The sequence below is a fragment of the Chelonia mydas genome, chromosome 1 (genome assembly GCF_015237465.2).
Source record: "Chelonia mydas isolate rCheMyd1 chromosome 1, rCheMyd1.pri.v2, whole genome shotgun sequence".
Lineage (NCBI taxonomy): Eukaryota > Metazoa > Chordata > Testudines > Cheloniidae > Chelonia > Chelonia mydas.
Genome location: NC_057849.1, coordinates 207,286,652 through 207,313,719, shown reverse-complemented (window position 1 = coordinate 207,313,719; position 27,068 = coordinate 207,286,652). Strand labels below are relative to the sequence as shown.

At 43.8% G+C, this 27,068-nt stretch overlaps 1 protein-coding gene across 4 annotated transcripts; it reads right to left on the bottom strand.

Annotated features, from left to right (window-relative positions):
* Positions 1 to 543: 543 nt before the first annotated feature.
* GSTK1 (glutathione S-transferase kappa 1) lies at positions 544 to 14,468 on the bottom strand. Of its 4 annotated transcripts, XM_007066463.4 has the most exons (8): positions 14,191 to 14,456; positions 12,118 to 12,199; positions 11,176 to 11,304; positions 7,955 to 8,055; positions 7,510 to 7,545; positions 4,264 to 4,380; positions 3,602 to 3,695; positions 544 to 1,352 (listed from the first exon to the last, which is right to left on the bottom strand). In XM_007066463.4, the coding sequence occupies exons 1-8, from the start codon at positions 14,287 to 14,289 to the stop codon at positions 1,303 to 1,305; spliced, it is 708 nt and encodes a 235-aa protein (XP_007066525.2). In that variant the 5' UTR covers positions 14,290 to 14,456; the 3' UTR covers positions 544 to 1,302. The 4 variants fall into 4 exon arrangements, 2 of the variants coding, with proteins under 2 accessions (XP_007066525.2, XP_037767245.1); XM_037911317.2 differs by lacking the exon at positions 3,602 to 3,695 and having other exon boundaries at positions 14,191 to 14,465; XR_006289801.1 differs by lacking the exons at positions 3,602 to 3,695; positions 7,510 to 7,545 and having other exon boundaries at positions 1,267 to 1,352; positions 7,631 to 8,055; positions 14,191 to 14,468.
* Positions 14,469 to 27,068: the final 12,600 nt, after the last annotated feature.

Here is a 27,068-nt window from a genome sequence, read left to right as displayed (position 1 = left end):
ATACTTAACGTAACTCCTAGCAGCTTGGCTAGGGAGATCTCTCTCTCAGCCAAAACACTAGCGCAGTTCTTCCTTCAGCACAAGCACAGCCCCACCCATGAAGGCTCATTCCAGCTTAGTCCCTGCTGGGGGTGACTTTGATACTTGGGAAAGTGATAGAAATAATCATGTCAGTCTTCAGTCCCTGCTTTTCTCTCCCCCTCACACACACAGAGGTAAAACATCGGACAACAGGCTGACTTTGTGTTGGTTCAGAGCAGCGACTGGGGTATTGTTCAGGCAGAATTCCAAGTTAAATGGCCCAAGAGTCTGATCTGATATGGCAGGCAGGTCACTAGGCCACTTGAGATATTGGTCTGTTCTGATACAGAGATCTAGATAGTGCTGTATTTGTTTCTTATTTTGTGAGGCACTTAAATCGGGGCTGAGGATTCCACTAGGCCACAGGGATCTAGCTCAAATATCATTTTTCAGAGTAGAATAAATTGCACTTTGTGGGGGAATAATCAGCCAGTGTGTCCCCGCAATGCAAAATGTCCAGGCTAACAATCAGATGAAATTTATTCCAAGTGAGGGTTTCAGGTAATATATGAGAGTGAGTGAGTGAGTGAGAGAGAGAATTACATTACACGACAACCACATGAGAGGCATTCAAGTGCACAGCAATGCAGGGATAATGAGGCAACGGACTGGCAATACGGGCTGAGCTGCAAAGCACTGACACAGACAGGACTCAAACCCTGCTGTGAGCTCTTAGCCTAAAAACTATTTCCTGCAGCCAGGTCAGGAGAGTTGGAATATATAAAACTTACAGCTGTAGTTCCCCTAGCAGTTCCCACTGATCACCAAATACTGCCCATCTTGGGTAGATTGAGACAAAAACCTGACAAGCATTTACACTTCACAGGGTGAAACAAATTGAGTTGTTCTCATCAGCGCACTTTCAGACTGCAGACCACTAGTGAGACAAGATTTCAATCACCCTTATCAGCCAGCCAGAGCTCTGCCATTGCCCATGACTCTGTATTAACATTTCACTCACCAAAATGTCACCACATCCCCATCCTGCCTGGAAAAATCTATCTGTATGGTGAAAAAAGTGAAAAATCAGTCTCAGTCTATCACAGAGCTGTACACCTCAGTAGAACTAGAGTCCTGATTATTCTCCTGACAGAGGATTCCAGGGGAACATCACTGCTCTCCTCTGGGACCCCAGATGCCATGTCTTAGGCATGGACGTTACTGCTTCATTCAAATTTTAGTCACTTCTTTTCTGGTTGTTTCATATTGCACCTGGATTTCTCATATCCTGGGTTTTGAAGCTGCAGGAACTGGGCCCAGCCATTTCTCTCCTGTAAGAAAAGCCAACATAAATTAAATCCTGATACTGGGGGTGGGTTGCAGGGTAAGGCTGCCCTTCCTCCTCATGGAATGGGTAATTGTGCTGAAATGGGAATGTAATTAATGGGATGCAGAGCTTTTCTCATCTAGGCTACTGGACTCTGCTACCTGAGATGTACTGCCCAGCACCAAAGAAAGCTTGAATGTTAAGATCTGTGGGTTAAGGATAGGCTATGGAGCCTGTCATCAAGCCTGGCATCCCTTAGCCAGTTTCCTCACAGCGCTAGGTCAAAAAGGGATCATAAACTCATTTCCCATGACTGACAAGCCACTCCCCAAACACTGCCAAATCTGAGGTTGAAATTCAGTTTCCCTTTTTCTGGCTCATCCAACAGTGGGTAATGCTGTTTTTTTTTTTTTTTTTTTTACAGTCACCACAACCTATGCCAGTTCTCTTAATTAAAATTAAAGTTATTTTAGAACAAAAAAGAAAAAGAAATCACAAAACTATAAGCTAAGCAGAATACACATCCAGCTGGACTGTCTGCTATGGAAATGGAACTAGAACCCCTCTCATTTTAGGATTAATGAAGTCCTGGTAGTAGTAGGCCTCCATTGTAATCCTGAATTTGTTCTCTTTCTCCTTGCTAAAATCCATAAACAAGTTTTAGGCTGATTTCCCTTTACTAGGGTAAGTTTAGGATTGAGGTATATTCTTCTGTCAGATTTGAAATGATTTGGACAGGTGGTTCCTCAGCTATTACACCCAACAAATACAAGGTCTCACCTGAGCTCAATTTTTTTTGCCACTTTATACCAAAAATAAACTTTACTTGACTTAGCTAGTTGCAATTTCCTGTCCAGTACCTACAATTAGTTTTCAAAATTCCACCTTAATCAGCTACAGTAGTGTGAGAATGGCACCTCGGAGATGCCGACAGTCTTAAAACAGGACATCAGGTGACTGGGAAGGCTTCAATTTTTTTATTTTTATTTTTATTTATTTTTTTATTTTTTTTTTTTTAAAAAAAGGATGGATCTTTAGCTGGGGATTTAGTCCATAGTGTGTAGCTGCACCATTCCCCAGCTGAGCATCTGGTGATCAGTCTCCAGACATTCTGCCAGCAGAGGCAGAGCTCAACATGTAACCTCATCACTGGGGAGGGGGCTGGCATGGGGAAAAGGAATATTGCCACCAAAGCGGAGTTAATCAGACAAGCATACCTTCTTTTACAGTGGTAACTAAGGAGGATGTTACACAACTTCTACTAATGTTAAACATTGTAAAATTAGCTGATCTGATTGATTTGCAACCAAGAGTTTTAGAAGACCTTATCAAGGCGCTCTTTGGTCCACTGATGTTAATTTTTAAGAACCCTAGGAAAACTAGAAAGGGACAGAAGTGGAAGAAAGCCACTGTCAGGCCAATCCTTAAAAAGGGTAAATAGGATGATTTGGATAATTAAGGGCTAGTCAGTCTAACATAAAGCCCAGGCAAAAATAATGGAGAGTCCGGTCAAACAAATTTTATATAATTCTTTGAAAAGATTTCAAGTCTGGTAAATAAAGGTAACTGTGGAGATGTGGATTTAAGTAAGACATTTGAATTAATACCACTTGATATTCTGATTCAAACATGAGTGCTACTCAAAATCAATATGGTTCAATGGGTTAAAAGCTGGGTAACTGACAGGTTTCAACATGTAGCTACTAACTGAGACTTAAGTACTTGGGGTGCCTTCACTGGGATACTTCAGGGATCAGTTCTTGGTATAATGATATTCACTATTTTTATCAATGATCTGGAAGAAAATGTAAAATAATAGATAACATGCAGATGATACAAAGATATAGCTCTCCCTTCCCCTGGCCCAAGAGGGAAGGAGATTCTGATTCTTTGGGTATGTCTACACTGCAATTAGACACCTATGGCTGACCTGTGCCACCTGACTAGGGCTCAGGCTGCAGGGCTGTTTAATTGTGGTGCAGACATTCAGGCTTAGGCTACAGCACAAGGTCTGGAACCTCCCCCTTTGCAGGTTCCTAGAGCTTGGGTTCCAGTCTGAGCCCGAGTGTCTACATTGTAATTAAACAGCCCCTTAGCCTGAGCCAGCTGGCACATGCCAGCCATGGGTTTTTAATTGCAGTGTAAACATACCCCTAGAGTGTTAATTTGTCTGTCACATTACACATCCCATTAAAGCAGATGGATAATTACCAGGGAGAGAAAATAGAGGGAAACGTTACTAGAAACACTCACCTATAACATTGCCCAGGAGCTCTAAACGATCAGAGCCAAAGAAGAGGTGAGATTCACCATTAACATGGGCCACAAGTGCTGGCATTCCAAATGCCTAATGCCCCCATAGAGACAAAACAGGGAGAATCACAAAGAGACGAATAAGCACAAGACCAGTTCTAAGAAAAACTTCTACAAAGAACTGTATCACCTTTCCTCCTCCCTCGCGCTCTCACTTCCTTTTTCCCTTTCCCTTCCTTTCTTCTTTCTCTATCTCAAATCTGGGTCCCATGCACCAAGCCTGGATTCTGCAAAACTCTTATGGCCCTGTCATCCCATGGGACTGAGAGAAAAGGAATCAGAATCAAACCACGGCTTCATGCATGGTAGTGGAGAGCAGTGACCCCAGGCACTAGCTCTGGTCTCTGGCATGCCAGTCCCTTGACACCTCCCTTCGAATGGGCCAGGAATCAGACCTGGGTTTCCCAAAAGATAGTTTCCTGCACTAATATTGAGGGCATTGAGCTGCCTTGCAAGATGTGTGTTTAAAATACAAAAAAGTCTGAGAGCAATGGGACCCTTGTGTATTCTGATCTACCCTTTCATCCTGCCTTGACCCACAATATCACTGCTGGGAAAGGAACACACATATCTAACCCCATGTGGCAATGGGAGCTTCTCACCCCATAGTTCAGTGCCTCCTCTGTTGTCGCCTTCAGGCGATTCTTCACCTCCGGGGTCAAGGTCATTGCCAGTAGCTTCTGGGCCAGCGCTGAGGGTAACCCAGCCTCCCCTGCAGCCTGAGGAGGCAGACAGACAGAAAATAAGAACAGATGCTGTTTTCATAATAGTTACATAATAATTACATGCAGCTTCATTGCTTGAAGGTCTGTTGTCACAATTATTCCTCCTAGAATATTTCTCTGGCAGGACGTCTGGTCTACTTTCAACCAGTGCCTGGTTACATCACCTATTCCGAGTGACTTTTGAACATGAAGATGAAGGGATATCACCTCCCAGGCTCAAAATATGCAGCTCTTGTTAGGTGGGCTTTCAATTAGCTAGCAAAAGGGGGAAAGGGAGTTTATGCTTAGTTCAAGTTAAGTACTTTCAACATATGAACTAAGACAGATGAAGTACTGTAGTGGAAAAGAAGATGAAGATGAGTATTAATGTATTAAAGTGTCTAAACAGTATTGGAAGGAACCTGCCAAACACAGCAAGAGAGGAACGAGGAGTGACACTGCATAACAGAGACCAAACTCAGTAAGCCTAATTGGAAGTTGGTGGGTGATCTTCAGAACTGGAATGTTGGTACAGAAGGGCAACGCATGTTCTACTTCATTGGAGACGAAAAGAGGATCCTCATCCCTTGTTCTAGCAGTGAACTTCTCAAACTTCAAATCTGCCATGGTGTGATGCCAACAATCAAAATGTGAGACATAGGGCCCAAAAGTGGGACACCCATATCTTACTGTGTCACAACATAATGTACAGATTATAAAGATGTTTACTAAAAAATCTCCCTATGTCAATGAAAGAACCCCATTAAAAAAAAAAAAAGAAAAAAAAAAAAGAAAACTTGAACAAATTCTCTCATATGTAACCATAAAGTCCACAAAATGGACCATCAGCAGGGTTGAACCTGGACATTCAGGCCTTGTCTATACAAATAAGCTGCACCAGTTGAATTTAAATTGGTTTGTAAACCAATGTAGTAAAACTAGTGCAACGCTCTGCTCTGGGGATACTTATTTCATTCTGAGGGTCGCTTATTTCTGTTTAGCTTAAACCTGTTCCCATCAATTAATGCTAAACTGAAAAAAACTGCTCCCAAACCACAATAAGTGTCTAGACAAGGGTTTGCTCCAATTTAGCTACTTTATTTTAAATTCACACCTTATATTAAACTGGTGCAACTTTCTCACATAGTTAAAGCCTCAGTTCAACAGCACACAGCTTTACTGCTTGAGCTACAGGAGAAACTGCTAACAACTATGTAGACCAGCCATTAAGAGTGGCCTTGACACATCTTTTCCCATTGGATTTACATTTGCTAGGAAGAAGTAGACTACTGGAGAGCTGATGTTCTGAGTTCTAGCTCTGGTCTAAGAGGGAAAAGAGACAGGACAAGCCACAGCACATATACCTAGAATATTTATTCTGAAAGGTAGTGTGACTGTGTGGCTAAGGGCTGGTCTACACTGCCAAGTTTTTTCACCAAAAGGCAGCTTTTGGCAATGAAACAGCAGAGATGTACATACTACAAAGCCACTTTTCGAGACAAACCTCCTCAGTTGCAGCGTTTTAATAAAACCACCTAGACAAGAGTGATAAGGCTTCTTATCGCCAAAGTGCCAGCATAAACATCTTGCTTGCTTTTATCGCTGTAATTGGCCTCTGGAGGTGTCCCACAATGGCTGAAGTAACCGCTCTCCTCATTGTTTTGAACTCAGTAGCCCTGCGGGCATGCACCCCTCCCCTTTCAAAGCTCCGTTCTGACAGTCAGCACGCTGTGCTGCTCTGCTCCAGGTAAACAAAGAGCAAATCATTAACATGGAAGGCTCCTGCTGTCTCCCACACTAAACACAGAGGCAGGCAGCGTTGGGTGTGTGTCTGTCTGTCCCAGAGCCAGGGAGGGAGGCAGGGGCTGATGCTGGGTTTCCCTCAGGCCTGATTGTTTCTGGTGGCTGTCTGAATTTACGAGACAGCATGAGAAGACACACACACACCCTCCACACTTCAGTTGAAAAGTGACTGGCAATCTATTAGGATGCCCGTGGAACAATGGGATTGAGAAACCTGCATCATGTGAGGCACTGCAAACCCTTCCCAAAGCACCCAGCCAGTTGCACAGTGGGATAGCTACCCACAGTGCACTGCTCTCTTGTAATAGTAATAGCAAGAGCTGCTAGTTTGGATGCACTCCAGCGACACAAGGAGCACAGTGTGGACATGCAACAGCGGTTTAATTAAAGCGCTTTAATAGATGTGGCATAACTTTTGGTAAAAAAACTTAGCAGTGTAGACATAGCTTAAGACTTTTAGAGACCTGGATTCTCATGCTAACATTGCCTAAAATAATCTTCTGCAACCTCTCTGCTTTGAGATATACTGCTGAAAAGTGCTATAAGAGTAGTAGTAAAAATAGTGTTTGTAAAATTAAGGTGGGAGCTAATACTTGGCTACCATCCAGGGCTAGAATATGAGATCCTAGTTTGGGATCAAACAGGAACTGTGGCCTTGATTTGGCCTCAAACACAAACCCCAAAACTAATCCTGGTTCAGATCTGAACACTGTCTTCTGCCTATCTCTGCATTATAGCCAGAGATCTAACAAACAGAAGAGGCAGGCTGCAGACAGTGGAACTGAGGAAAAGAAGAACTGACACTATTTCAAAGCAACTTCAAAGAAAGGCATACCAAGAAATTGGGGTTTAAGAATGGAGCCCAGCTACACCACCACCGTCTCCTCCACAATCTACCTTCTGAATCAAATTTTAACTCAAGTTAAAAGCCTTTTATAGAAGCAAACCCACTCCCTTCCCTGAGCTCACTCTTGAATATTGCTCCTGGCTTTATTACTGTTTATTAATTATATTTTAACTGTGTAACCACTGCCTATTTTGGGGCATCCTGCTAGGGAAGGCACCAGTACCTAAATATCCACCCTAGGCCTGACAATAAAATGCACCAAAGTTACTTGGGAAATTACCCTCACATTTCCACAGATCTAAGGGATTGGAGTCACTGACATGGGAGTCACATTTTCCCTAAGAGAATTTCCTGATAACTCCAAATGATCCCTTAAAAAATGCACAGCCAGTGAAAATTATTTAAGTTGTCTCCATAGACAGTAACCCTAAGACCCACATCCAATAAATCACAACAAATGAATGTAGAAGCAGTAGTGACCGGGAGAAACTTACTGCCAATATACTCTCTGGTTGGGTGATATCTTCATCCTGGTGAGAGGAGGAGGAGTAAATCAAATGGTTAAATGTTTATGAACAAGATGCTGAATCTACAAAGAGAATTTCTCACACTGACCCTGTCTTCCTGCAGGGATGGAGTCAGAAAAGCTCAGCTCAGGACAGGGATCCTACTGGAGAATTTCCCACAGGAAAGAGGAAAAGATCCCATTCACCCAAACTGGAACTGGATTATGTGGACTCTGGAATTAACTATTGGTGCAAGCCTCCACACTGAAAGAAACAGAAACTGAAATTGACTTGAAATGTAGTGCTTTCCTTTGATTGGACCCTGAACCAAAGTTTTCAACGCTCCTGCTGACACTACATGGTTGACTGAGGGCAGAGGAGGGTCAGGAAGATGGGGAAAGGAGCTGGAATGGGGATATGTAGAAGTACTCACCCAGGACCAGATGCGCATCCAGAGCTCTCTGGACACAGGCTCCAGGAACTGTGGCTGTGTCATATCCACGGCTGTGATAAAGCGCATGGCAGAAAGGCTGCCTGGGTTTGATGTGAAAGACAGAAAGACACATTGAGGAGGCATAGGAACAGCATCAACCAATGAAGTCTGCCACTGCCCTGGGAATGTCCCCAAGGAGCAAAAAGGTCATTAATGAAACTCTTGCCAATGTTCATAAGAAGCCTACTTCTGTATGGGATTTCCTTGGGACTGTCCCAAGGAGTTAGCCACTCAAGTCTGCAGCAGGGTCTGAACAGGGAGAGGGTGCTCTAGGAAAGGGACTTAGTTGGGATTCATCTATGGGAATAGCTTGCTGAAAACAGTCTGCACTGGTCTCAGATGGAGAGTGAACTCAAAGTTTGTTATGGCCAAAAACATCATGGGCCAAACTTTCAAGAGTTGCTTCTAGTTCTGGGACCTCCAACATTGGAAGTCCAACTAGAGACAAATAGGACCTGATATTCAGAGGTGCTCAACATCCTCAATTCCACTGATTTTAACCAGAATTGTGGGTACTCAGCTTCTCTGAACATTAGGCACTAGCTCACTAATGTATGAACTGCACATGGCAGATTTCAAGTTAAGTGCTAAGAAGTAGCAGTATTAATATCTTGAGCACTAGTTATATTCATGGATGTCCAATGTACAGTGGCACCAGTCCCTGGGATCTTAACCCGCTCTATTAGAGCAGGTCAAACTATTCATTGCCAGTAATTCTTGTTTTGAATTCAGCCCCATTTCCGTTGGGTGACTCATTCAAAAGTCTATCCTGATTCCCACTGATCTATTCATTATTTCTAAATAATCAATAAACTTGATGAAGAATTTTCAGCCTATGGAGGGTTGTTGAAAACTATTCACTTCAGTCAATTGCAATTTGTTTCTGGTTGCGTGTGGTTGGTCACCTAAGTCACATGGAATTGGTTCTGCACTCTGCTTTGATGATGGAAACTTTTTTAAAGCAGTAGTATAATAAATAACCAGGGTGAATTAAAACAAAAAAATCAATGTTTTTTTTAAAAAAAAAATTTTATTAAAATGAGATTTTTTTGCTAACATGTTTGAGGAAAAAACCCATCTAAAGACTGTTTTAATTAAGAAACAATATAACTCAAAGATATCTCATCATGGAATAGGGATTATAAATTCTAATTCTATTTCAGCTTCTGCAGCTAACTCAGTCATCTTTACCTTCATTTTCCTGTTTGTTCATAATTTGTAAAAGGAAAAACAAGCTTTCCTGCTTTTTCAGGTCGCAAATGACTTCTCAGTTCAGAATGAATTAGTCCAAAGTAAGAAAATATTCTTTCTACGCTGGCAGAAGAAGCTACTGCTGTTAAAAATGAGATTATCACTTCAACAGTCTCTGAATCCAAGTGCTTAAGTGACTTCTACTGCTGTGACTTTCTTTAAAACATCATCAGCAAACATATATTTCTTGAATGGTTTCACCCTTAGCTCTGAAGTTTATTATAGTTGGCATTATGGAGGGGTGATTGCTGGATGGCCATGTCATAGCCAACTCCTCTTCTTCAGCAGTTAAGGTTTGACCCTGGTACCGAGTATTGAGAATATTTGCAAGAAAATGAGCTGGGGATAGTGCTTGTCCCATTTGTTTTTTAATGCTTGTAATGTAACTCTGTCCTCATATATTTGTCTTTTTAAGATCTCACTCTGTTCCGTCCCAATTTCTACAACATCAGCAATAAAACAGCTATTTCCCTGCATTTTGTTCATGGCTGCAGAAATAGGCTTCAGGATATTCAGCATGTGGTCAACATTTCTCTTAAGCCCCATGTTGAGAACTTTGGCTGTGACAGTGCCATCTATTTTTTAACAATTTTGTTCACAAACTGTCATCAGATTAGGCCAGTTCTTGATATAGTGCTCAAAACAGTCCACTACTGAGTTCCATCGCACGTCTTGTGGGAGAGTTAGCTTTGTTCCTTCCACTTGTTTTTCAGAGCAGCTGCTGCAAAGTGGCTGTTATAAATTCTAATTCAGTTTCTCATGTTGACCTGGCTGACAGTCGATTTAATTTTTGTTTTTTTAAAATATTTCATTTAACTATTTTAGTTAAAAAACCATTTTAACAAAAACAAACCTGATTTTAAAAAACTTGAATGTTTAACTAAATTCAAAAATTCATATGCTTGTTTTGTTAAAATATTATATGTTTGCTGTTGAAGAAAAAAATCCAGAACACATACCATTGTTGTTTTAGTTAAACAAAACAATTTAAATGCCTGTCTGGTGATGTTCTTCTCCTAATACAGTATGGCAAGAAAATCCTCCAAATATTAATGATTAACCGTAGAATTGGTGATATTTATGAAGTCATTGGGAGGTGAAGTGCTTCAATTATCCTTGGTAAATGAAATAACCAAACAATCATTCATTTTCTGATATAGCTGTAAAACTAATCTGAAAAGTTTTCAAAATAAATCACTTAAAAAATGTACAGTGTGTACCTTTTAAAAATGAAACCTGCATCTATCTGAGTTAAGAATATGTATTAAGGTTATAACAACCAACAAGAATGCACTTTTTAATCATGATTTAATCGAGCCTTCCTGACTAGTGATTTAAATCATGATTTAAATCAAATCCTGTAAACAAAGAACACACTTTCCTGTATGAATTTTTGACCAAATAATTTTTGTGATATTTTAGATTTTCAGCATTTGTGAATATTGTCATGAATTTCTGGCAGTCATCTGAACAGTCACAAGTAACATGACCCTGTGAATAGGACTGATATGAACCTAGTGCTTTTATTTGCAAAAACTATTTGCTATTTTTAAACACAGATCTGTGCCTCATGTAATTCAGTGATGAAAAAAATATTACAGCATCAGAGCTTGTGGGCTTGCTTTCTACCTTCTTGCCTCCTACCCTGAGCTGTTCCCCCTCCCAGCTCTGCCAAAGCACCTTAGTTACAATCTGCAGAAACTCTTATGCTATCCGACTCTCAGCCCTTTCCCGAGTAGGAATTTCCACTCATGCGAAGCTATGCACTGACTTCATACAAATCACAAATGGAGGAAGAAGAAGAGAACATTTAATCTCATTTCCCCCCCTTCAATGTCATGTAAGATTTGGACCCAGAGCTCCTTAAGGTGAAAGGTCAACTCACTGACCAAGCAGCCTCCTCAACTTACCTTTTCTGATAACACTTCCAACGAAATCCTTGGGGAGCTGCAGTGGGACCTGGTAATATTTTGCCATCCTCTTTATATCCTTCATCATGTATTCCCCACGTTTGGGCACCATCGCTGGGGGCTGGTTACCTTACAGAAAAGGTAAAATTACAAAATGAAGATTCCAGTTATAATAAGGTAGGCCTGGTCTACACACAAATTTAAACTAGTCTAACGAAAAGTAATTTTATATTGATTTAGTAAAACAGTTGGAGCTTGTGTGAGTACACTCTTATATGAGTTTAAACCTGGCTTACTTCAGTTTCATTTGCATCAGTAAATTTGCAGGGGCTAAACTGACATAACCAGTTTTAAACCAATAAGAATGTCCACAAAGGAGTTTGCACCAGCTAAATCAGTTTTTAAAAGATAAATAAACTTTTGGGTACAGTAAAGTGCTGTTCATCATAAAACACTTTACTAAGGAGGGTGAGGATCATTATCCTATTTTAAAAGTGAGAAACTTAGGGACAGCAAGATGAAGTGCTTTGCGATTTCAGGCAAATCAAATCTCCAACAGAGCCAGAAACAGAACTCATGACAGAGCCCTCCTGCTGGCATAATTCAATATCCACATAGCTTTTGCTGGTGAAACTTTTGTCAGTTGGGGGGGAGAGGGAGGAGGGGATGTTTCCTGACCAACAAAAGTGCTAGTGTAGACAAAGCCTTAGACCTCCAAGAAGAATGGAAGGGCTTCAGCAATGCCTGGCTAATGACAGCAGGGAGTCTCAGTGGTCTGTGATATTCCCCATAGAATCCATTTTGGAGTCTGTGGTGAGCTCCCTAACAGCAGTGCCCTGCCAGAGCTCCAGTGCAAGATGGAATCTCCACTCTCTCATAGCCACACTCTGCAGGAGGTTCCAGATGTTCTCTGTTGAGGGTCAGGAGCAGTCGAACACCTACCAGTCTCCTTCATTATGCCTCCAAGGAAAGCAGGACGAAAACACAACTCAATGCTCCAGTTGTGCCGGTACCGGCAAAGCACCTGCAATGGGACAAATAATAATGGATAAACAACATCTAAGACCTGCAATGAAGCCCAGGGGCCCAGTCTCTGACAGAAGCCAGGATCTGGGCACTGAAATACATCTAGCAGATAAAGCCTAATCTGTCTGAGACCATTAGAAATCAACCTTGAAGATCAGCAAGGCACTTCAGATCTTCATGCCAGTGATACTGTGGGGAAGGTTTGTAAATTCCTACAGAGGGACCAGGAATTAAAATATCAAGCAGCCCTAAACCCCTGTGAAATGCACTCCAATGATAGCCATGGAGATAAATGCACCACTGCACCCAGGTTTCTCTCTGGAGCAGGAAGAAGAAATGACACACCAGATTCATTTCTCTCTTTTAAATCAGGAAAATAACAGCATCTCCCCTTTCTTTAAGCACTTCATGAGTATAAATTAGATCTATTTCCTCTGGGCCGGTCTCACAGAACAACTCTGTTTATTGCTGCTCTAATCTATTTAATCCAGGACCAGATGATGATATAGATGCTATAGGACCCAGCTATGGAGTCATGTGATAAAATGAGAATCTCAATTTTCATTTTAAAGAGTGTGACACGTGATGCCCTAGGTGTGTCACTGGCAGTGGAGACTGAACCCACTATCTATTGCTTGAGATATAACTATTAGCCTCAGATTGCCTTAATTTTGCCTTGATTTTAATGTCATTTTCACGGTAGCAACATACTTGCCCCCCAAAGCATCACTAAAAAAAAAAAAAAAAACCAAACATCCTGAGATTTTGGAAACACCACCATTGGGCTTGAGAAATCCCTGAAAAACCAGAGGTTAGGCAGGTATGACGTCAATGTGTGTATCCCTAAAGTCACCCTTGTAAGTCTTGTACAAATAGAGTGGGTTGAAATTTCTCATTCTAAACATTGACAAACAAAGGTCATTTTAAAAAAAAAAATGAAAGTTACTGCAATTTTTTTTGTTGCAATTTTCAATTTTTGACAAAAGTGAAAAATTTTTGGCTTTGTTGTTAAAATTTGTTTCCTTGCTCCTTTCTCTTCCTCCCACTTTCATTAGCCAAAATGGAAACAGGAAATAGTTGAGAGAAATGGGGGAAACTGCAAACTAAAAAGTTTGTTTACAACATTTTCAACTAACTAAAAATAAAATAAAAACAACAAAGACAACCCCTCCCAAAACCTGGTTCCTCTTCCAAATGTGTGGAATGAAAATTATTGCAAATTAAAAAAATTAGCAGCATTTTCCAGCTAGCTTTAGGCATAAGGCGCAGTAGGCTCCTCATGTTCCTGAAACGGTTTTGATTTCACTGAGTTTCCATGGGGCTCAATTTAGTCCAAAGGCCCTGTGTAATTAAGATTAAGATCAGGCTCATAACCTGTGCTCCAGTAATAACTGTAGAACATTAATCTTCTCTGAAGTATAATGAGTAACTTTCTCCCGTGAACAGTCAGCACTCCTCGCTGGCTTTTATCCAGTTGTACTAACTTCGGTTGTTCCAGGCAAGGCAACGCAGTCAGCGTGAAGAAAAGGAGGACTTGTGGCACTTTAGAGACTAACCAATGTATTTGAGCATAAGCTTCCGTGAGCTACAGCTCACTTCACAAACACAGCTCTGTAAAAGAAAACAAGAGCTGGAATCCTGTAGGAAACCAACTAAGCCAGAGCTGGCCAACAGACCAGCTGTAAGTACACACAGAGGGGAGCTGTGACCTTGCAAACTACTCTTACTACACACACACTTCTGCTGGAGAGAAGCGCAGGGGTGGGGGAGAAATGATCTCCCATTTCTCCAGCAAGGTCCGGACCAGGCCTGCTGCCAGCCAGGGAAAATTCCGCAATGACACGGAGGGGAAGCACCTTGGGGCTCGGAGACTCAGGAAACACCGGGGATTTCCTAGGACTTCCACAGGCCTAAAGTCTAGTCTTCCCCGCCCCCGCTGCCCTCGTCCCTCTCCCCCTGCGGCTCTCGGTCTGTCTGTCCCCGCCTCACCTCGAACCCGAGCCAGGAATACGGAGACACCACGTCGTAGAAGATTTCCACCACTTTCTTGCTGCCGCCAAAGCCTCCCCCTGCCGCCGCCGCCGCCATTGCCCCGCTCCCCGGGGGCGCCGCTCGGCCCCACAGCCGCGGCTCGGGCGGCTGCGATCCCTCCGGCCCGCTCGCTCCAGCCCCGTGGCGGCCTCTGGCCGGGGGCGCTTATTGAGCCGCGACCACACGGCGTGACACGGACCCCGCCGCGCTGCGGCAGGACGCTGCTGACCCCTGCTGGCCGCTCTCCCCAGGCCATGAAGCGGTTCCCTTTGCCGCCGGCCGTGCGCGCCTCCGCGCGGAGACCTGGTACCAGGGCTGCTGGGGCCTTCTACTCGCCCGTGGTCCCGGGCAGGGCTCGCCACTGGTTTTGAAGTGGGGGCCACTTTGGCAAAACCCCTTCAATGTGAGAGACACACGGGGTGGGGCCGAGGGGTTCGGAGTGCGGGAGGGCAGAGGGTGGGGTGCCGGCAGCGGTTTCCCCAGGAATTTAAATGGGGGGGGGTGGTCAGGACCCATGAGGGGTGAGGCTGTGAGGGTGAAGGTGGGCGGGCGGTATGGCACCATAGTAAAAACTGAAAAATGTTTCATGACCATTTTATGAGATTTAACACAAAATTAAAGTTGGCTACTCAAGCCTTCTAAGAAGCACTACGTCTACATCCTTCTTGGTTTCCTGTTACAATTTTGTACAACTCTGTTAATGAACTTCTTGAATGCATTGCATTCATCTTTGGTGGCTTCTCGTGTGTCGATACTTGCATTCCTTCAACTGATATGCTCATTAGTTCATTCACATGATCAGGCAGAAGGCGACCTTTCAGAACACAAAATTCTGTTCAATGATGAAAAAGAAAGCTCAGCTGTAGCTGTTGTGACTGGGAGTAGCAAGAGATGAACTCCTACTTCTTTCAGCCCAGGACACGGAACACAAAGATCAGGTCGAGCCACTAGTTGAAGTCAAATCTTCATTCATTCGTCCCATGATATGCCACTCTATGCTCAAATTCTCTATTCTGTCCTGATCACATGGCAGTCCCATTGCTGGTAGTGTCTCACTCCACTCAGCTGTCAGTGTTTTATAGGACAGGCATCTGTAAAAGCTACATAGAGGTTGAGTAGAATCTAGAAATCGCTGTTGTAGATTTTTAAGAATCAAGTCTGTGTACTTTTTCAGTTGTCTTAACAAACACTTCTTGTCTTCTTCACTTAAGGATTCAATATAAATGCCTTCATTAGTCAACTTCTGGACTGAAGTCTTTGCTTCTTCCAGTACTTTTTCAATGGATAGCTCTCTGATTGATCCAAATGTAGCTTCTACCCCTGACATCAAGATAAAGTACACAATGACTTAATACTTGGTGCCCATTTGCATCAGTGCATTCGTTAGCCATGTATGCAAATTTTTTGAATGTGGTGAGAGAGTTTCTTCACTTTTTCAACTGTTAAGTCTTTTTCACTGTTGCACCACGTGCTTCTAGCCAGTCAGTTGAGTTTCTTGCAGAAAGATAATGAGCTTCCTGCACGTTGATGCACTCCAGAGGCCTGGTGTTTTGCAGCCTTTTCACGTAGTTTGTCAGCATTGGTTTTGCTGATCGGTTTGACAAACCAAGCTCCTCCACTTCCACCAGTTATAGCATTGGGAAGCTTTCCTTCTTCGCAAGCTTTCTTGCAAGAGGTGCACCAGTAGCCCTCTTTTGTAACTTCAATAAATGGGAACACTTTGACCGACAAACATCGGGAAATGCCTTTAGGTTTTGGAGACACTGTTTCTTCTATAGGTAGCTGTATGTGTGCTTCAGGCTGGTCAGATGTAGATACACAACTTGAACCTTCAGTTGACATGTTGATATATTCTTGGTTCTTGATGTGTTCTTCACCTTGGTTAGTTTTTGAGGCCTTTGAGTGGAAAAATTGTTGTATTGTTTTTTGTCTTTTCATTTTCACTGTGACCTGCAACATACAAAAGAGATATGAATAAAGTAAATGTTTTGTTAGGATAATGCAAATTTAACATAAGGATAATGGAAGTTACACCAAAACACATAACAGGTCTAGATTTCTAAAAAAAATATTATTTAAAAAAAATGTATTTAATTTAAATTGACTTTTGAAAAGTAAGCCATCATGGGATAAGAGGGAAGTCCTCTCATGGATCAGTAACTGGTTAAAAGATGGGAAACAAAGGGCAGGAATAAATTATCAGTTTTCAGAATGGAGAGAGATAAATAGTGGTATCCCTGAGGGGGTCGGTACTGGGACCATTACTGTTCAACATATTCGTAAATGATCTGGAAAAGTGGGTCAACAGTGAGGTGGCAAAATTTGCAGATGATACAAAACTATTCAAGATAGTTAAGTCCCAGGCAGACTGCGAAGAGTTACAAAGGGATCTCACAAAACTGGGTGACTGGGCAACAAAATGGCAGATTAAATTCAATGTTGATAAATGCAAAGTAATGCAGATTGGAAAACAAACAATCTCAACTATACATACAAAATGATGGAGTCTGAATTAGCTGTTAACCTTCATGAAAGAGATCTTGGAGTCATTGTGGATAGTTCTCTGAAAACATCCACTCAATGTGAAGCGGCAGTCAAAAAAGCAAACAGAATGTTGGGAATCATTAATGACAGGTTTCAGAGTAACAGCCGTGTTAGTCTGTATTCGCAAAAAGAAAAGGAGTACTTGTGACACCTTAGAGACTAACCAATTTATTTGAGCATAAGCTTTCGTGAGCTACAGCTCACTTCATCGGATGCATACTGTGGAAAGTATAGAAGATCTTTTATACATACAAAGCATGAAAAAATGGGTGTTTACCACTACAAAAGGTTTTCTCTCCCCCCACCCCACTCTCCTGCTGGTAGTGGCCCAACTTGATTATCATACACATTGTAAGGAGAGTGATCACTTTAGATAAGCTATTACCAGTAGGAGAGTGGGGTGGGGGGAGAGAAAACCTTTTGTAGTGGTAAACACCCATTTTTTCATGCTTTGTGTGTATAAAAGATCTTCTATACTTTCCACAGTATGCATCCGATGAAGTGAGCTGTAGCTCACGAAAGCTTATGCTCAGATAAATTGGTTACTCTCTAAGGTGCCACAAGTACTCCTTTTCTTTTTGGGAATCATTAAGAAAGGGATAGATAGTAAGACAGAAAATATCATATTGCCTCTATATAAATCCATGGTACGTGCACACCTTGGATACTGTGTGCAGATCTGGTCACCTCATCCCAAAAAAAATATATTGGAATTGGAAAAGGTACAGAGATGGGCAACTAAAATGATTAAGGGTATGAAACAGGAGAGATTAAAATGACTGGGAATTTTCAGCTTAGAAAAGAGATGACTAAGGGGGGATATGATAGAGGTCTATAAAATCTTGACTGGCGTGAAGAAAGTGAATAAGGAAATGTTATTTAATCCTTCACATAACACAAGAACTAGCAGTCACCCAATGAAATTAATAGGCAGCAGGTTTTAAAAAAACAAAAGGAAGTACTTCTTCACACAACATAAAGTCAACCCCCGTGGAACTTTTTGCCTGGGGATGCTGTGAAGACCAAAGCTATAACAGGAATTAAAAAAGAACAAAGATAAATTCCTGGAGAATAGGTCCATCAGTGGCTATTAGCCAGGATGGGAAGGGATGCAACACCATGCTCTGAATGTCCCTAGCCTGTTTGCCAGAAGCTAGGAATGGGCAACAGGGGATGTATCACTTGATGATTACCTGTTCTGTTCATTCCCTCTGAAGCACCTGGCCTTGACCACTGTCGGAAGACAGGATACTGGGCTATATGGACCATTGGTCTGACCCAGTATGACCATTCTTTTTATAATAATAAAAATGTTTAATACAGAAACTCCCCAACATAATAACCTCTCAAGATAGCAACAGTGTGAGATAACAACCTTGGCAAATAATGCATTTTAAAAACCTTGGCCTACTAGGAAACATATATATAAGTTTCCATTCCCAGTCACAAATCTAGCATTCTGGAGCAAAGTCGCTAAAATATAGTCCAACAAACAAATGTTTATTTAACGTGCCCCTCACTTTTCCCTCCACCACACCCCACTCACTGGTGTTGTCCTTGGTCAGTGGAGACTCAGAGTTCAGAGGTGCTTTCATGTGAGTACACCTCCCAGGTGGGGGGCAAGAAGGCACCTTGCTCATTCTTCCAGCTGCTCACTGTTTGCTCTGGCCACTGCTGTTTGTTGTGCCACTATTCACTCCACCACTCTGTTGCCAATAGCCCTGCACAGTCATCTTCTGCTGCCACCTGCCACTGTGACCTCTGTGAATTGGTCTCTTGAGGTTCCACCCAGCTCTCAGTGATTTCAGCTGCGCTCTCAGTGGGGGAACTTCACAGCTAGTGCAGTCTGGGCTGTGTCTTCCACAGAAACACTGTCCCCACAGCAGTACTAAGCATTTAGAACTAATTATCAGTGATTTCAGCTGCAGAGGTCACTTAACAGAACAAAAGACTATTTATGGAGCCTAATCAGCTCCATAAATCATTAATCAGAGGTATGGAAGAGGATGCGGGAGGGGGCTCAGGGTTGGGATGGGGGGGCTCAGGGTTGGGATGGGGGGGCTGCAGGGTGGGGCCAGGGATGAGGGGTTCAGGGTGAAGGAGGGGGCTCAGGGCTGGGGCAGACAGTTGGGGTGGCAAGGTGAGGGCTCTGGCTGGGGGTGTGGGTTCTGGAGTGGGGCTGGGGATGAGGAGTTTGGGGTGCTGACAGGCAGCGCAGGGGCTCCAGGGGAAAGGGGAGAGGCCCACAGCAGGCCTGCAAGCCCCAACTTGCTCCCCTCCCACCCACCCACTCCCTACCTCTCTCCTGTCCAGGTCCCTGCTGCATGGCCCTTTAGAGCTGCTGTGCAGCTATCTATAGCCTGCTGTGTGGCCACACAGCTCAGAGGGAACTTAGCGAGCCGCACATAGGGTCAATGGGAGCCACCAGTGGCTCGCGGGCCTTGCAGTTGTTGAGGACTCAAACCCAAGACGGCATGGTTCGTTGTCTGACCGGAGAGAAACAGGCAACACCAGCAAGGTCTGAACACAAAGCTCTTTATTGAAGGGTGCACACAACAATAGAGAGCAGCCCGTCTCCAAAGAGAACCAGCAGCCTTTAAGTAAAGCTAATAGGTTTTTATAGATAGTTCCATCACGTCACAGATTTATTCATAAAGCAGCCCACCCTTCCCCTATGTTAGTTAAAATCCTCTTTCTCTATTATGCATGCACTTCTACCCCCTTATTGTAGATAACTTTTAGCAAATCATAATGCTTCACTAATTTTCTTATCGGTATGGGTATCAACCAGGAGATGAGGAGTTAAGAACAGACATAACACAAAAACAAGGAGTGGAAAACAGCACCTCCGTATCTCAACAAGACAGTTCCCAGAACATCTGGTACAAAAATGCAGGAATGCAGGCCTCCCCTTTTTTCTTACTCCCTGTAACTTAAACAAGTATTCTTTTATTCTATTTATCTCGTTCAGGGACTTTCCCAGCAACCTTTACTGCCCTGACTTTGGTTTGGTTGGCATAACTGCTTCATATTTAATTTTTCTCACCTAACACAATGAAGAATACTGGTCTAGGGTTAGAGGGCTAAGGCCAAGGGCCGGATTAACTCTCCTGTGGGCCCAGAGCTATTAGATTTTGTGGGGCCCCTGTATACAAGCCTTTTTCCTGGGAGGGAGTTTGGGGCAGGAGGGGGCTGGGGCAGGAGATTGGGGTGCAGGAGGGGGGTGCGGGGTCTGGGAGGAAGTTTGGGTGCAGGAGGGGATTCTGATCAGGGGCAGGGGGTTGGGGTGGAGGAATGGGTGCGAGATGCAGGCTCCAGCCGGGAGGCATTTACCACAGGTGGCTCCCAGCCAGCAGCGCAGCAGGGCTTAGGCAGGCTGCCTGCATGCCATGGCCCCACGCTGCTCCCGGAAGCGGCTGGCTGCTAGCATGTCTCTGCGACCCCTGCTGGGAGGGGGACAGCGTGTCTCCATGCATTGACCACGCCCGCAAGCGCTGCCCCCATAGCTCCGGCCAATGGGAACCGGGCAATGGGAGCTGTGGGGACAGTGCTGGGGGGAGGAGGGGCAGTGCGTAGAGCCGCCGCCTCCCCACCCCCACCAGGGGCCGCAGAGATGTGCTAGCAGCTGGCCACTTATGGGAGTGGCGTGGGGCCACGGCATCCAGGCAGCCTGCCTGCGTGCCCCGCTGTGCTACAGGACTTTTAGTGGCCCGGAGTTAGAGATCGCTCCCTGTGATTTATTTTTGCGGAGGCCCCCCCTTGAGCCAGGGCCCAGGGCTGCAGCCCCTAAAGCCCATGCCTTAATCTGGCCCTGCCAAGCCTCTGGGTTCTACTCCCAGCTGACTGTGATTTGTAAGCCCATCACCTAACCCTTCTGTGCCTAGGTACCTACCTAAACAAACTGGATGAGTTACTATCTTTTATTGGACCAGCTCTACTGGTGAGAGACACAAGCTATCCATCTTACACTGATGTAAAGAAAAGCTCTGTGTCAGCTTGGAAAGCTTGTCTCTCACCAACAGAAGCTGATCCAGTAAAAGATGTTACCTCACCCACCTTGCCTCTCTAATATCCCAAGTCAACACAGCTACAACACTGCATAGTACCTATCGCATGGCGGTTGTGAAGCTTAATGAAATGGTGTTTGTAAGGTGCTTTGAGATCTGATACCAGTCAGATCTGTGTTCTTGGGGAACCAGGGTGCAGTAGCCAGCCTATCTAACTCATGAAGGCCCCCCCCGCCCAGCCTCTGCTTGAACCAAAACCAATCAGAAGAAAGACTTACAGAAAGCAATGAAAAGGCAGTGAGAGACACACCTACACCCTGTTCAACCCAGCCTGCTCAGGCTTACTCTATTCCAGTGCAGTACCTTTCGCAGTTTGGAAGTGCTGCTTGGCCCAGCCTATTGAGTCCAGGGACATGTAAGGGTGGCAGCTTGGAAATCCTGCTTGACCCAGCCCACTGAGTCCACTTGAGAGTGCTGATTGACACGGTCCACTCAGACTTGCTCTATTAGTGTGTGTGTGTGTGTGTTCATCTGATTCTGGGGCTGGAGGAACCCAGCCCTGGGGAATCTAGGTCCTACAGGATAGCTCCATTGGGAGGGGACTTGCAGAACTCCATATGAAAACACAAGTGACATAAGCAGTACATTGATAGAATTACAGACCCACCCCCCCACCCCCAGAAGAGTAACCCTAATAAATGAGTGTACCCCAAAGTAACGGGCAAATCTGGTGACAAATTGGTGGAAAATGCAGGCAGATCGTGACTCTGCATCGTGTGATAATTGTTGAGTAGTTGCTGTGGACTAGGGAAACGGAGGCACAGACCTGAGCAAGTTTTTTTTTCCTTTTTCAGACCACGCTTCTTCAGCAAGGTCCCTCTCTCATAGAATAGTTGGTCACGTTCTGTTAAGAATCATGTTTAGAATACCTGTAGAACTGTGCAATAAGGACTTAAGAGTTGTGCCTTAAAACCAAAGGTTTCAGAGCAATACTGTGACTAGTGAAAGATCCCCATTGGTGGGGATCATTAGTGAAATAAGGGAAGTAGAGATGGCTGAAAGAGACCTCTTGGCTGCTCGCTTGAGACAGGAGAAAACCAACAGGTTTGAGGAGATGAGTAATGAAGAAGGGGAAATGCCCCTGGAAAAGGGGGTACTCTAAGGGAAGCAACTCCAGGAAACAGCCCCAGGATCAGAGTTGCCAGACCTCGGCCTTGTACCGGTGGCACCATGCAGAGGCTGGAGTCCCTCAGATGGACCTGATCCTGGCTGGCCATCAGGAAGGGTTCATCTGTCTTGTTAAAAGTGGTGAGCGCTGTGTGTATGGCGTGTACATTCTGTTTTGGTAACTGTTAATAGGCCGAGATTGAGTAGGGTATTGCTGTGTGGGGCTCTTTCACTGGTGGGAGACCCCCGTAAACCCGCAAAAGATTAAGCCTGAGTCCACAGGGAAAGGGTGTTTGCATGGAGCCCGCTGAGGAGTAAAGTTAGGTGCCTTTCACTGGAACCCTACAAACTGGGAAAGGGTGGGGGTGCCTAAATTAAGAGGGTTACGCCTTGGGCCCAAGGAACTGGGTAAAGGTGGGTGCCCCTAGAGTGTGTAAGTAACAGAGACTTTTGTGCAGGTAACAATTAGGCCAAGCTGTAATGTACAGAAAGTTTTCAGCAAAGGAGCACTCTTTTACACACACCTGAGATGGCCCCTGCTTTATTGTGAATTGGACCAGCCCCAGTGTTTATCAGGTAGAAATCCTGAATGGAAAAAATGGGAAACCCTGGCGGAAATGGTTTCATTCCTCACAGCTGAAAGAATGGAGGGGAAACCACCTGACCCACAAGGAAAAGTATAACTGTCTTCTCCATCCTGACGGCCACCCTTCTTGGCCAGCAAGAAGGAATGTCTTTGGGCATTAGAAAATACACAATGAGTGGGCCTACGCCGATGTTGAGACAGGAAAAGGCCTGAAAAGTCCTTGAATTATTATGCTCACTCTCACGTAGGTCACCGCTTCATGTTCACCCTGTAATATCAGTCCCCGATTCTCCCAGCATACACAGGGGGAGTCTGGAAATTTGTTCTCTCTTCTCTGTCCCCTCACAGGTCCTGAACACGAGCCATGACATCCCAGTATCCTGCTGTTCATAAGTGTCTGGAGTCTGATGCTGTCCAGGCTCTATGCCAGTGGTTCCCAAACTGGGGTTCTCAAACCCCTGGGGGTTCACAGAATGTTACAGGGTGTTCGCCAGAAAAATTTCACTAATGGCAGCCAGAGAACACTGGGCATTGGAGGCAGCAGGTGGGACCTGGCTGCAGGGCAGACAGCCCGAGCCCCAGGGAGAGCGGGGCTGGGCAGTTGAGGGTGGCAGCCCGAGCCCCGGTGGTCAGTGGGACCTGCAGCCCGAGCTCAGTGGAGCTCAGTTGAACAGAGTGGTCAACGGGGTGCAGCAGCAGGAGCCCCATAGAGTGAGGAGGAAATTTAAACTTAAATCCCTGGAAATATTCATTTTTAGGAGGGGGGATTCACGAGATTTCACAATTTAGTGAAAGGGGTTCGTGGGCTGTTAAAGTTTGGGAACCATGGCTCTATCCTGAGCCTGTAATCCCGCTGAACCTCTGGAAGTGCTTGCCAGCTGGAGCCCAGGAAGTAAAATTTCTGTGCCACATGCATGGATTCTATGGGAATGAGAGCAATCTCCTGGCCCTGCTGTTAGCAACTCCTCGGGTTGCCCAGTAGAAAGCATTGCCAATTGCACGCAAAGTGCCACCGGAGAGTCACTCAAATTTTGGTATGAAACTAAGACCGCCCCAGACTCCATCCCATTCTTCTGTAAGCCATTGTGGTCTCGATCAGAACACACATCATCAAACACAACAAGTGACAGCCTCCTGGGTGGCAGAAGGTGAAGGGTAGCCCTGGTTTCCTCCACTGTTTGGGGAACAACCATGCCCCTACAGGTCATCTCTGATCACGCCAGCAGGCAAGACTATCACACGATTCCTCATGAACTGGGAACCGTAGAACTGGACTTTAGCTGGACATGACCTGACTCAGCAAGGTCCCCCAGACTGGGTAATTCCATTAAAGGGCACATATTGTGACAAGCTCATGACAACAAGTTGGTTTAAATTCTACGGGCATTATTGCCATTTCGGAGGGATTTCATGAGCCCAGTTTGTACAGAGTGGAATTGGACCAACGACAAAAAACAGTTTTAAATTTTGACCCTCTGATCACAAATCTTGCTCCCCTCTGAAGTTTAAGGACTCCCATGTGTTAAAATTGGATCAACAAGAAAATTTGGTTCTTAAACCTCAGACTTCTGTGAAGGAGGTTCAAATCCACTTAGAGGGAAAGAATCTCTCATACATTGCACCTGCATGTGCTTCCTTGATTGGAACTAGCCATAAGGTTTGTGATGAATGGGTAAGAATGTGGCAAGGGGCCGACCATGTAAATAGAGTAAAAAGGGAATTAAGTGATTGGATTGCACCTGCAAGAACAGGAATCTCTTTAGTTGATGCCACAAATATAGAATTTCTGTCTAATAAACTCTTATATGCCACCAAAAGTATAGGGACCCCCCATTAACAGCAAGTTATTTCCTGGGTGGGAAAGACTCACAGGAAAGGATGAAGAGTTAATAATATCTGGTGTACTGTCCCTCCAGAATAATGTCTCACTGACCTCAGGCTCCCATCCAAAACGTAGACATGGGAATGATTCGGCAAGCCATAGAAAGACAAATTCCCATGAAGGCAATCAACTTAATTTGGCCCCATATAATGGATGAAGAATTAGGTGGAGACTAATTAACGCTTCGTACAATCACCACCAGCAAAGGTTGCAGTTACGCCGGATAACTGTAACAGGCAAAGAAATTTTGCCTATAACAGGCATCCGATGAAGTGAGCTGTAGCTCACGAAAGCTCATGCTCAAATAAATTGGTTAGTCTCTAAGGTGCCACAAGTACTCCTTTTCTTTTTGAGAATACAGACTAACACGGCTGTTACTCTGAAACCTACCAGATCAATTGTAATGTATGACATATGAGGGTGGCAGCTTCAAAGTGCTGTTGGATCCGCTCCACTGAGTCCAGGGGCATATAGGGGTGGCTGCCTGGAAGTGGTGTTCGACCCAGCCTGCTCAGGCTTACTCTATTCCAGTGCTGTACCTTTGGCAGCTTGGAAGTGCTGCTTAGCCCAGGCTATTGAGTCCGCTTGAGAGTGCTGACTCACACGGTCCACTCAGACTTGCTCTATTAGTGTGTGTGTGTGTTCATCTGATTCTGGGGCTGGAGGAACCCAGTCCTGGGGAACCTAGGTCCTGCAGGATAGCTGCATTGGGAGGTGACTTGCAGCAGGGAGAATTTAGAATGCCATATGAAAACACAAGTGACACAAGCAGTACATTGATAGAATTACAAAACCACCCCCACCCCCAGAAGAGTAACCCTAATAAATGAGCGTACCCCAAAGTAATGGGGAAATCTGATAACAGAAAGGTATTAGTGTTCAATAATATAAAATCCCCCTTTCTGGGGGCGATAGAGTATGTCTGAAATTATTTGAAACTCAGTCTCGGGGCATATGGAATATCTAGACATTCTCTAACTGGAAAGAATGGAGAAAAGTGAGAACAAAACATTCTTGGACCAGCACAATACAGACAATGCATACAGACAATGCATAATGCAATGAAAGAGTCTTCCTAGTCAGATATCAATTGGTATTGGAAAGATGATCTTATGGATTAGGATTCAGGACATCTGTGCTCAATTTCTTGCTTTGCCACAGACTTCCTGTTGACCTATCTTTGCTGTAATTTCCCATTGCTAAAATCAGGATAACGTTTTCCTACCTCAGGGGAGTTGTTAAAGTAAATCCATAAGTAAATGGGAGCTGCTCTAATACTATGGTAGTGGGGGGGTCATAAAACTATCTACCTAGCTAACAGATATTGCCAGTCCCAATTATTATCAAAGTGGTCCCTAAACTATGCAGAAGAAAATGTTATAATTCAGAAAGCATTCTGGTTCTCCACTTCTTATTTGTAGCAAAGAATGCTACATAACGGACATAACGGTAACTTGGTAGTTGCACCACAAGCTGTGTGTGCACAGAATTAAATGTAGTTAAAGTAAAGGAAGAAACACCCTCTTTTCTTGATGAGTGTGGTTTAAAAAAATAGATTATGTGGAATAACAATTAATGAGGATGTTACATTTTCAGCAAAATGTATTAAGAAACCAAGATACAGAAAATTCAATTAGAAATGTCTGAGAAAGTGTGATAATTCAATTACGAGTCTGAGAAAGTGTGAACAGGGCCAGTCCCCTGGTGAGTGTGATGCAATGAGGAGAAAATTAAACCACTACCTACAGTCTGCTCTCATGAACTGCTGTAAATTAAGATTTAATTCTTCTGTTGTTTTTGCTTAAATAATTACTGTTTACATACAGCAGTATAAATGAGAGCCAAAGTGTAGGAACAGGCCGAAGTGTAGTGTAGGAATAGGCCAAAGACTCCTAGAGCATCATAAGTAAGTTGAAGGACAGGGGGAGGGTTATACTTCTGAAAAAAAAGAATAGAGTGAACAAAGAAGCCAAGAAAGTGACCAAGAACACGAGGTTTGAAGCAAAGCCTGTATTGGAAATGAAGAGGCAAGATGGAGGGAGAGGGGATAACCAAACCTGAATACTCAACTCAACTATACAAAGGGCCTCTGGGAGTTAGAGGCCCAGCTAGCATTGAAAGTCAGTCAATTCAGCTTGTAAAAAAAAAGGAAACAAGTAGCATGAACATGAGCATGCATTAGCATTGAAATGGGGTCTAAGAGAAATAAGAAATGTTTACAACTATATTTAGGTTGGAGAAAAATTGTACAGAGATGGTAGCCTTCTTAATAAATGGGGATGAAATAATGGTGACTGAAGAATCTCTGAGATTTTTTTTTAAATGTAACTTTCACTGATTGTAAAAAATCATTATGTGATTGCTGGATGATGAAAACAACTGTTACGTTTCTTGTATAGTAACAGCAAAGCAAGTATTTCTCAGTCTAGATGGCTTTGATTGCATATTAAGGAAAAACAAAAAGCAAACAAATGGCTGAACAAGCACACATAGTGCTTTTCATACTCTACAACAATCTGAAAAGAATGCAACGAGAAGAGAGAACTCTTCCACCTTTAAAAGGGCAATTCACAGAAAAATTTCTACTCAGTTACACTCACCACACAGATTCTAATGAAGCATGCGTATTATAGAACAAAAGGAAGAGAGC